An 11,114-nucleotide genomic window follows, 5' to 3' on the forward strand; every position below is an offset into this window, starting at 1 on the left:
TGCGTCTGTATTTTTGTGTGCAGCTGGACTGCAGATGAAAACAATATAAAGGTCTGGTCTGAAAACAATGGATGAACACACCCATGCAACTATTAAAGAAAAGACCCAGAAAATTTATTGGCGATGGGGAAACATAACTCTGGGTGAGGTCGGATTCAGACCAGTACAGATGGTGTGCACATTTTTTCTTAGTGTTCCATTTTGCTGAACAGTCTGTACGAAGCCTACTTAGCTCAGAGGAAGAAAACCGTTTAAGAAATTCCTTTGGTGAGTCTTGCTGGGTCTTGCTACTGACACAACAACTCTTCAAAAGAATCAACTATCTGGGTCCCGTGTCAGATTCCCATGACGGTCGTGTTTTTCCTTGCCAATTTTCTTTTTTGGTAGTTTGGCCCTGTACAATAATCAATATTATAAGGGGAACAAAAAATTGTTGTTTCTCTAATTTTAGATACTTCCAACTGCAGCATACCATGAATAATCTGTTAGAGACAGTAATGAAATATAAAAATGGATTGAAGCAATGATTTTAATGGAAGTCATTCAACACTGCTGTAATTGACACACACACACACACACACACACAAAAAAGCTTTTCTCGTATTACTGCAGAGACATTCCTAGGGCGTGTCTGGTGTCTCTTATGTAACCATGTACTTATTGTGTGCTTCTCAGAGCTTTGAAATAGTTTGCTCTTCATTGAACACGAGTGCAGATAGCTGAGTCAAGATCCAATCCACAAGGTGAGGATGTTTTTTTCATTCTTTATATGAGTTCATATTGTTTTACATTAACATTTGATAGTGAGGCAAGTACTAGCACAAATAATGATTACCTGCTTACGTTTTTAAATACTATATTACAAAACAAAGATAAAGTTGTAGTTTTTCTGTTGCTTTTAAACTTGACATGCTTTACATAAGGTACACGCGTTGACAACATAGCTGTAGAACAAATGCAATTCAACACAAAGGAAGTTTTATGCTAAAATGAATAAAACAAGATTTATTTATTTACAGGGAATGACAAATGGTGAAAATAAAGATGTTTTCAGATCTCAAACAAACAAAACAAGATTGGCACTACAAGCCACTACTTGCACTGTTTTTGAATCCATCTGGTCCTATTGCATGATACTGATGACAACAGTGGTTTTTATACTTTTGCTTGTTAAACAAGATTTGGTTTAGTTGGTCACTTAGTCATCTCATTTAGTAGAGTGAGGCGTGCTTGTGGTAGAATGGAATGGCTAGAATGTAGATGCTGATTTGAGATAAAATTGAAGTGGCTTCTTTCTTCGTGTGTGTGTGTGTGTGTGTGGGTGTGATACACATGCCACATGTCACAGCTGGAGAAGTCCACCAACAGAGCCGCGACCTACCTTGGAACCACCCAACACAATACATAACATCACATCATTACTAATTTTCTGGGTTAATATATAATATTAAAGAAGTTCTTTGTGTTTTATTTAACTAAAGTAAGAGAGTTCTAATAATATGAATAATGTAGAGACAGTTAATGAGTGAATGAAAGTATCGGCATCAAAACTCCAGCACACAGGAAATGACATCTCACATGGGAACAGATGACAAGTGAGACTGCATGCAATCCATTTCTCAAAGAATCATATTGATGATGTATTGATCAGAAACTTGTGTATCAAATATGACTTGGAAGGTAATAATTAAAAATGTAAACGTAATGGATGCGCTTTGGTCCAATCTAGGATGAAGAAGTTAATCATCGACGTGGACACGGGTGTGGACGATGCTCAAGCCATCATGGTGGCCCTTGCAGACCCTGATGTGACGGTTTTGGGGATAACCTGCTGCTTTGGCAACACACCTTTGCAGAATGTCCTCAAGAATACACTCCGGGTCCTGAAAGTATGCAACCGGCTGGATGTAAGTTTGATCATTTTGGATGGCTTGAGTTGGGTTATTAATAATAACTTGGCCTGAGTGACACATACAATTACATTTGACAGATTCCAGTGTTCCGTGGTTGTGGAAAACCACTGCTGGCTCATAAACGCCATGCTGGAGATTATCATGGGAAGGATGGACTGGGTGATTGCCCAGATCCGGATGCTCCAGGGCTGGAGTTGCTGCAGAAGAAAAAAGCTGTGACGGCCATGATCAAGCTTGCCAAACAGAACCCTGGAGAGGTCAGTCAAACTGCCTCTGAAATCACATGCTAACACATGATCAATTCAGTATTACTAAACAACAAGAAATTAAGTACTGTGCGCATTTATTTAGCAGTAGACTGCTGACTCAGAAGTATGTATTTCAGCAGCACGTGGCTGTATCCGTCACGTTATCCACCACCTTAGTCCTTGTTCAGTATCGTCAAACAATCCAAGGCAGTGTTTCATTTAAGGGAAAATGGTGATGAAAGAATATTAGTCATGGTGGTAAAGTCATCTGCTAGTCTATGTAATAAAGAGTTGATAAGGCTTTTTTTTTTCTAGCCTGGCCATCCAGTTAGCTAGCTGACCCTACTGGTTTGTGGAAAAAGCCATCCCTGCAGACACCCCCCCCCCCAAAAAAAAAATGCAATTAGAATTTCTAATGTTATCTGAAAAAGAAAGTTCAAGTAAAACCGAACAACTTTCATCTACTTTATTTTTGTTTGTTTCGTGTGGCTCTCTGATGAGCTGGTGTCTCATCTTGGGTGTACCCTGCCTCTCATCCTTAACCAGCTGAGACAACCACATCCGTGGTTAAAAGAAGAATTAAAAATATGCATAGATGCACTTTTTATTTTATAGGTGACTCTGGTAGCCACAGCCCCTCTGACTAACTTGGCTGTAGCGGTACAACTGGACCCTTCCTTCCCTGAAAGGCTGAAGGCTCTCTATATCATGGGAGGAAACACTGACTGTAAGTTGCACCTCTCACTCATTTCAAAACATGAAATAATTTTTTTTCCAGCACAAATGAATCTGTGATTTTCAACATCACTCAGTTCATTCATATGAATAAGAAACATGTTGTGCAGCCAGGGGTAATACCACAGTGTGTGGAGAGTTTAACTTTGTGGCTGACCCTGAGGCTGCTTATGTCGTGTTGGACCGGTACACCTGTCCCACCTACATTGCCCCCTGGGAGTTCAGCTGCAGGAACAGCCTGCCATGGGTGAGACTCAGCACACAATGAACATTAATGTAACATAATAACATTTATGTTTTAAGTACCTCAAACTGAGTGGATATGCTGCTAACCTTGAAACCAGAATTTGGTTGTAAAATTTTGGACCTTCTCATTTTTAACTGACATAATGTGCAAATGTTTATATAAGTAACAAAATAAAAGCTACATTACTTTAAGACTGCTGTATTTGACTTATTTTACTAAAAAAAATTTCAGGTTCAAGTATGAAATGTTCGGACTTGTCAATGAACACTCTGTTTTCCTCTTCCAGTCTTTCTGTGAGAAATGGCTGTCCCAAAAGACTGAGAAAGCTGCATTCATGAAGAATATTACAAACTTCACTTTTCAGGTAGGAGTGTGCAAACTACAGTGACAAAAAAAAAAGGCACATTCTTTTAGAGTGAAAAAGCAGATTTTAATTGTTTATTCACATCCTCCTTGTATGCTCCCATTTGTGGTCATGAGTTTAAGTTGTAACATGGGAAATAACGTGGAAATTTCAGAGAAGCAGGATTCAGAATTTTTAAGCAACATGATGATAGCTATTTGAAATAAGATAATTAAGCTGCTGAAGTGTTCCAGTCTTGTTTCTGCAGTAGTACATTCCCTAAATCCAAAATACACATTGCTTTACCCAACCTGTTGGCTTGGTCAATTATTATAGATATTTTTTTCAGCTGTGTAGTTGTATTGTACTGTTATAAAACTAATTAAATCATTAGTATATTTTTTTTATCTTGCATTTACATTGTATTTCTAGTTTACCAGGTCTTGACCAAAACTGTGTTACGTATTTTGTTTCTGCAGAAAGCTCAATCAGCTGAGTATGACAAGGAGACCACAGAGGGGAAAGGGTTCAATTCCTGTGACACCTACGCCATGGCTGCTGCTATCGATGATACCTTCATAACAGAAAGTGATGAGGTGAGCATCACTTCTTTTATGCTTTTAAAAAGCAAAAAAAAACAAACAGCATAGAGCATTAATCCCCAATATCTTGTGTTCATTTACCAGGTGGCAGTCACAGTGGAGCTGGAAGGGACTTACACTCGTGGCATGATGGTGCTGGACTACATGAAGATGCTAGACAAGAAACACAAGGCTTTTGTCATGAAGAATGTTGACTTGGAGAAGCTCAAGAAAATGTTCATGAATTCACTGAAGTAGGGTGATATTTTAACAAACGGAAGGCATGCCTTTTGTTTGCCAAAATAAAAAAGATTCAGTATTGAGAACTATTGTCTTCATTGTTAAAAGTTAGGAGGGAACTCAAAGATGTGTGCTTTTTTTTTTTTTTTTTAATTTCAATGTTTTTTTTGTTTCATTTTCAAGTTATGAAAAGAGTTATACAATGCAGATGTAAATCAGGGTAAAAATTCCAACCCAGCCATCCGCCCATTCCCCTTTACAGGATATAGATATGTCCTCTATATGTCTTATAGGATTAAAAAAAAAAATACACCAGGCCACATCTCCTTCCACAATTTCACCCAAACGTAGCTATTGACTGTTAGGCTCCTTTCTGCCGCTCCTCTACCTCCAATGGCGCTCTGATTCTTCCTACGTCTCCGTGCTGCTCTGCACAGCTTGAGCTTTCAAGGAGATAGCCACCTTAAGTTTGCAGGCTAGCATATGGTGTTCTTAGCGAACACTTAAAACCCAATGGAAAAATAATTCACCTCATCGCCAGAAATGTTTGGCAACTTGGATAATAACCACGACCACAAAGGATGGTGTACGAGTGATGGCTTTTATGACAGTTGCAAACATATCGAATAAACACAGAACTCAGGAAGAGCAGGTTCCTCTAACAGGAGATGTAACTTGTATACTGTTTTTACAAGGAGGAAGCGCAAGATAATCCAAATGCATAGACTCTGGCAGTATTTTCCCAGTAAATTTCCCAGTTTGGGATAAATAAAGTATATATTGACTATTAGTCAATATTACAACAAGAATGACCTCCACTTTGGTGTAAAACTAAGACAAAATAATTTAAGAAAACATTTTATTGAAAGTTCATTGAAATGTACACGTACAACAAAAAAAGATACATTTTTCTAATCCCAGTCTTCATTTATTTCTCTTCAATTAAGATTTTTTGTCTTAGTCTTTTTTAAAGAAAGACCCAAAGAAGTTAAGCAAAATCTTCAAAAACAGTTTAGAGATATTACAGCTTTGCAGAATACTATTTACAAATCATACAATAAAAAACAAGCTCATGTCTGTTCCTGTCTGAACACGTCACTGTTCAACGACTTTGAAACTCTTCATCTCCAAACAAATTAATCTCACTGTTCCAGACAGAAGCAGGACATGGATTTGAAGAGTAAGCGTGGTAACTGACTATTCAACCTCATGATCAAAATGAATGTTCCTACTGGACTCTGTGCTTATAGAACCAGCAGAGACCCCGGGTGAAGTTCCAGCCCAAAGAGATGGAGAGGATGTAGATGAGCCCAAGCAGAGCAAATGGGTAGAGAAGCACCACAGTATTCTTCAAGAAGGGTAGAGCTGCATGGAAAATATAATGGGAATATAAAAAAATATCAAGATCACAGTATCATGTGCAACTTTGACAAAAGAAAAACACCTTTAACATCTTTGGCTGTCAAAAACTTTAGGGGCAAATGGCTATGGGCAGAATTAAACCTGCACTTTGCATCAGTACAATACTGCTTTATTTTTACCGCAATGTCTTAATATTTTGTGACCTGATTGTAGTAAAATCAAGATTATGACCCAATGCCTTGCAGCTGTTACATATAATTATTTTACTGACTGAGAACAAATAAACTAAGCAGGACTTACCATTGTACCCCAAGAATGTGATGTAGATATAATAACCAATGGCAATCAACCATAAAGTATTCCCAACAAAGCACCCTATGAACCAAACATCATTTATGACCACGATATCTGAAACACAAAAAACAACGATTAAGTATGGTGATATGAGAGAAAAAAGACGCAACTGTATACACCTGATATTTGTATTTAGTTACTACCTTCATTTTGGTTTCCTCATCATTATGGTATTTGCTGTGCATCACATGTTTACCCTCATAATGGTCAAATATGGATTTACAGACCAATATTAAAGAAAGACAAATCCTCCACGTGGTGACAACTGATAACATTTAAAATAATGAATGCTGCAGTAAAATGAATGAACGGTAGTTACTAGAACTATACGGACATGTTTTAATATATGATTTTATTCCTATTCATTGTACAGTAACATGGTATTATTTGCTTTTAACAGTTTTCTAGTGATTTTATGAGTCCAATATTTGTGGCGGACAGATGCTATGTCGAGTGTCAAGTAAAAAAATTTCAATTTTATTATTTTTCCATATCCATTTTTTTTAAAAAATCTGATGTATAACCGATAACAACTCAACCCGACCTGCGCCTGCATATAATTTCATTATGTACTGTTTTCATGTCCCGTAATTGTTTCTGGTAAATGTTAAGGAATAATACTTCTGTATTTAAAGAATAAATGCCATTTAAATGACCTCAAATGGCAATTATAGAGCAAAATTTAATCAATAATAATGAACAGTTCAATTTACAAACAACCTCTCGTTATAATTGTGTTTGTATGTTTAATACATCAATTTTAGGTCAAATGTGGCATTCTCAGCTCCTGAACCAAACACATTTTGGTATAAACCAATCAGCATGTTAGACGCAGATCCTACTGTGTTTACATCACTATTCTTCTGTAACACTAGCAAACTACCAAGTAGGACAGTGAATAATATTTATTCCACCATTGTTTAGTTCTGAGTGAATATAATCCTTACAGATCAACTGTATAATATCTGTACAAGGGACAGCATTTTACTCACGGTTGATAAAGATGAGCTGCAGGAAATGCAGAATGACTAAAAGGGGGTAGAAAGCATTGAGGTGAACATCGAAGGCATAGCCCCACTCCACATCAAAGTTTTTGCTGGGGTGTTTGAGTAGGTACTTGTTGCTGACCATCCTGTGACAAAAGCACACATTACATATGCAAACGTTGAAGTTCTAGACGTTCACTTTATTGATAGCAACACAATTTGCAAAAACATGCAATCATTTTATTATTATTTATTCATTTAATGTATCAGGAAACTCACCACATGAGGGTTGATATGAGAAGACCAACTCCTATACAGTCAACAAAGACCACCCACAGCAACAGCTTCAGAGTGTCCAGAATGCCCATATCCAGCACGAGACCAAAACCTATAGTTGACACTGTAGAGTAATAGAGCAGGTTCAGGAAATGGAACAATTCATCACAAACAAATATTCTCATTATCTATTCACCTCCATCCAGCTGGAATGTCAGGTCAAAGTTTTTACTCCACAAAACACTTATTGAGCTTCATGACAGAAAAACTGAGGCACTCTTTGAAAGAAAAAAAGACAAGATGGGGACCTGTTTTACCCCCCCCCCACCCCACCCTCTTGCCCATACCCAGATGGGATAGGTGCATGGGCACACCCATGACTCACAAATTGGGAAAAATGGCTCAAGATGAGATGATTACGTTTGTCACGTCTTCAAGGAAATAGATACATGCATGGAAGATTTATGAAATACTTTTATGTTTCAACCAGTGACGTGCGGTCATCATGAAAGAAAAAAAAAGGAAAATGGAATAAATAAATTAAATGCTAACATTTATCCAGCGATGTGTATTATAAACTTATTTTACCGTTTAACGTCACCAATTTTAGGTTATTTTTTTCTCAAAATCGCTGAATTTTCACATTTACCGCTGAAACACGGAGCAGAGACCTGCGGTGAGGCACCAGCCAGCCGAGCCTCATCATGGATTGCGCAATAGCTCAGACAGCTGTGCTGACCCTAATGCTATCTCTCTATATGTCGCTATTAAAATGTTCAAACACGTTTGCTTAATTTAGCTAATGTAAATAATGTAGGTTTTTTCTTTTTTTTTTGTGAACAGCTTGCATGTGTGTAACGTCTTGGGTTGAGCGGTCCTGACACCGCTGTGAAGAGGTACCAGGTGAGGCACAAAAATACCCGGCCTCGTGGATAGGGGGCGCTGGTGATCCCAGGGATTTCGTCTTGGGACTCCTCATCCGAAGAATAAGTGAATGCAGGCTACGATCTACATCAAGTCAAGTGCAGCAATTTTTTTTTTTCCCCAGCTCGCCTATTCAAATGGAGGATTACATATTACAAACTGAAGGAAGATACGGATACAATTTCTACAAACAAGTTTGTTCCACAAAAACGCGTTTTTTCAGAGGGAGCGGCGCATGGACTTCATTTACAAGTAAACCTGACATATTAACAGGTAGATAACATCATTACGTTTTTTAATCAAATATGCTTGTTTGTGCATTACGGTTTGTATGTGTAAATAATTCTGCAATGACACTTTAACATAACCCACTCACTGTTGCTAATTAAATGGTGAATTAGCTAGGTTCGTATTTTTGGTAATCTGATCACGTGATCATGATGACGTCGGTGTCTCTCCAGCCATGAACCTCACTGCACGTCACTGGTTTCAACAATATTCTCAGGTGTTTGCTGCAAAGATTGCTTTGCTTGCTGACATTCCAATGAAATAGGTGTAAGCAGATAATGACTTTTATTTTTATTTTTGGACAAACTATTACTTTAACTCATCAAACAGTTAAAGGAGACAGTGATTGTTACTGACCAGACTTGTTATGGGAGAACAGGCTTACCACACAACCAGATGCTGAGCAGAACCAAGAAAGCAGGGTCATCCCTGGCCCACTGGTCTTTTGTCTGTTTTCTGTAGTGGAAATTGCGGTACACTCTCTGAGGTGATGTGAACAAGTAAAGCATTTGCCACAAAGCAAATTCAAAGTCCATTTGTTTGAAATGGAGCAGCCGTCGCAAGTACTTGTAGCGCTTTGCACCTGCTGTGTGACGTGCAGCATCCCTCGAACCAGGGGTACCATTGCTGTGTGGTGAAGTGGTTGGCAACATAGTCTTGGAGACAAGAAGGAGGGCAAGCTTATAATGAATGGAGTAGAAGGAGATTGAACAAGTTAAATGACTGTTACTCTTCCAGTGGAATTTCAGCACTCTCAATTTAAACCAAATACAAGTCAAAAGTTTGGGCACACCATACATTTTACATTTTAGCATCGACATTTTCGTTGTTCTCATTCTGTGATTTATTCTGTCATTTGATACTGGACAGAAACTTCCATGCATTGAAGACAGTGATTCTCCAGAGGGGTGCGTTGAGATGCCTGGTGGGCAGGTGTGAACGTGCATGGCGAAATTACAGTTTGCTTTTTCATTGACATAACAGAATGAAGTGTAATCGCATGTCTGCTTCTGTATTGACGCTTTCACATGTACACATAAGGTGCCATGAACTGTATACTCCAAAGTGTGCGTTTGGAGTATTCATTCCTCTGTTATGGTGTATAGCAGGGTTTTATCTGAAATATAGCAGTCAGACCAGCCATGGCTGTGCCATCAGTGGAGACACATATGCAGTTTTTCCCATGCAAGTACTCCTCATTCACTGTCTTTGCTTTCTTTTGACTGCCATTCGTACACAGGCCTTCATTAGTGACCAGTGCTGAGTTAGCATTTTTTCTTTGGAAAAATTTCTGTCATCGCCATCTGCAGTATGCATCACGAATTCTGTTCTCAGAATGACAGAGCAATTACCTATCATCCTCACATCTTAATTTGTTACATTGTACATAAAATTACTGTTCAGACACTGTATATGTTTTACATATTTACCTTTTTTCTTTGTTTTTCTAATCTTATTTATCCGACGGGCTAACTGGTACCTTCAGAGGGGTATTTCGTGCTGTCCTATGTGAAAACGTGTGTCAGCATGACAAATAAAGATTCTGATTCTGAGTCTGACATGCTGTCACTCAGTGGTATGGAAGAGTATTACATTACTGTACTCTATTAGACACCAGAATCTAAATTACAGCACAGACACTCAACAGAATTTTTTCCAGACAGATAACAACTGAAAAGCACGGATTTAAGATAACATGCAAATCTGATGAGTACATTTCCATTTTTAGATCTTTTTATTTAAGATAAGATATTCCTTTATTAGTTCTAAAGTGAGGAAACTTCCAATACTGCACATAATTTTCCTTTTTATTGTGTGTTATAAGGTCAAGTTTTCAAAGTGTTCAAATAAACTGTGTTCAAACAAATTTCAGTGCAAACAAGGTTTGAACAGTGATATTTTGAGATATTTTATTTTGTCAATCATAATCTGCAGATGAAGAGAAATCTAATGTCACATTTTTTCTATCCAATATGGATTCAGGTAGTCTTTAATATTTAGGATCAAAGCTTGTAGCATAGTACTGTACATCAGACTTTTACACACCAATAATAAACCTAAAGCAATGTGATGAAAGTAACCATAGTACATTTAACTAGACTTAGACGATAACCGTGTTTATGACAAGAGACAAAGCAGGCTGTTTTTTTTGTAGAATGCTGTACTAAATTCGTCATATAACATGCTATCACATTTAGTCGAATATCAACAATCTTATGAAAAATAAACACATAACCTTGATGTTACTACTTAAGATAGACATTACGATAAAAAAAATAAAATAAAACGTGTTGAAATACGGATGAATACCCAGTTTCCTACAGCGAAATAGTTTTCTCTCCACAAACACTATCATGCCTTGTTATTTGACGTTGTGCATTCTAGCACAGTTAGCTTGTTGCTAACTAGTTCAATATATCAGAATATCCGGTCAATTCATGTTAAACTTTGTCTGAATCTTACAAGGACTGTTAAGAATTAGTAAAATAACGTCACAGTTTCTTTCATTCCCGAGAGTATTTACCTGTATTGTTGTACTTCCCAGTAGACAGCACGAACTATTGCTTGTTTATGCAACAATGTTGTTGCTTCCTGATCCGTCGCGAAAATGCACACG

General features: G+C 37.6%; 2 protein-coding genes across 3 annotated transcripts; one reads left to right on the forward strand and one right to left on the reverse strand.

Moving 5' to 3' along the window:
• The first annotated feature begins 629 nt into the window (after window positions 1–629).
• On the forward strand, window positions 630–4,393 carry LOC137591610 (inosine-uridine preferring nucleoside hydrolase-like). Its single transcript, XM_068309723.1, has 8 exons — window positions 630–743; window positions 1,730–1,907; window positions 1,991–2,170; window positions 2,777–2,888; window positions 3,007–3,143; window positions 3,430–3,507; window positions 3,966–4,082; window positions 4,173–4,393. The coding sequence occupies exons 2-8, from the start codon at window positions 1,731–1,733 to the stop codon at window positions 4,323–4,325; spliced, it is 954 nt and encodes a 317-aa protein (XP_068165824.1). The 5' UTR covers window positions 630–743; window position 1,730; the 3' UTR covers window positions 4,326–4,393.
• A 141-nt stretch (window positions 4,394–4,534) lies between these two features.
• Window positions 4,535–11,105, reverse strand: unc50 (unc-50 homolog (C. elegans)). 2 transcript variants are annotated; one of them, XM_068309724.1, is made up of 6 exons: window positions 11,022–11,105; window positions 8,883–9,153; window positions 7,289–7,409; window positions 7,016–7,155; window positions 5,970–6,077; window positions 4,535–5,672 (listed from the first exon to the last, which is right to left on the reverse strand). In XM_068309724.1, the coding sequence occupies exons 2-6, from the start codon at window positions 9,148–9,150 to the stop codon at window positions 5,536–5,538; spliced, it is 774 nt and encodes a 257-aa protein (XP_068165825.1). In that variant the 5' UTR covers window positions 9,151–9,153; window positions 11,022–11,105; the 3' UTR covers window positions 4,535–5,535. The 2 variants fall into 2 exon arrangements, with proteins under 2 accessions (XP_068165825.1, XP_068165826.1); XM_068309725.1 differs by having other exon boundaries at window positions 8,883–9,177; window positions 11,022–11,101.
• Between the last annotated feature and the right edge of the window lie 9 nt (window positions 11,106–11,114).

The sequence above is a fragment of the Antennarius striatus genome, chromosome 24 (genome assembly GCF_040054535.1).
Source record: "Antennarius striatus isolate MH-2024 chromosome 24, ASM4005453v1, whole genome shotgun sequence".
In the NCBI taxonomy this organism is placed as follows: domain Eukaryota; kingdom Metazoa; phylum Chordata; class Actinopteri; order Lophiiformes; family Antennariidae; genus Antennarius; species Antennarius striatus.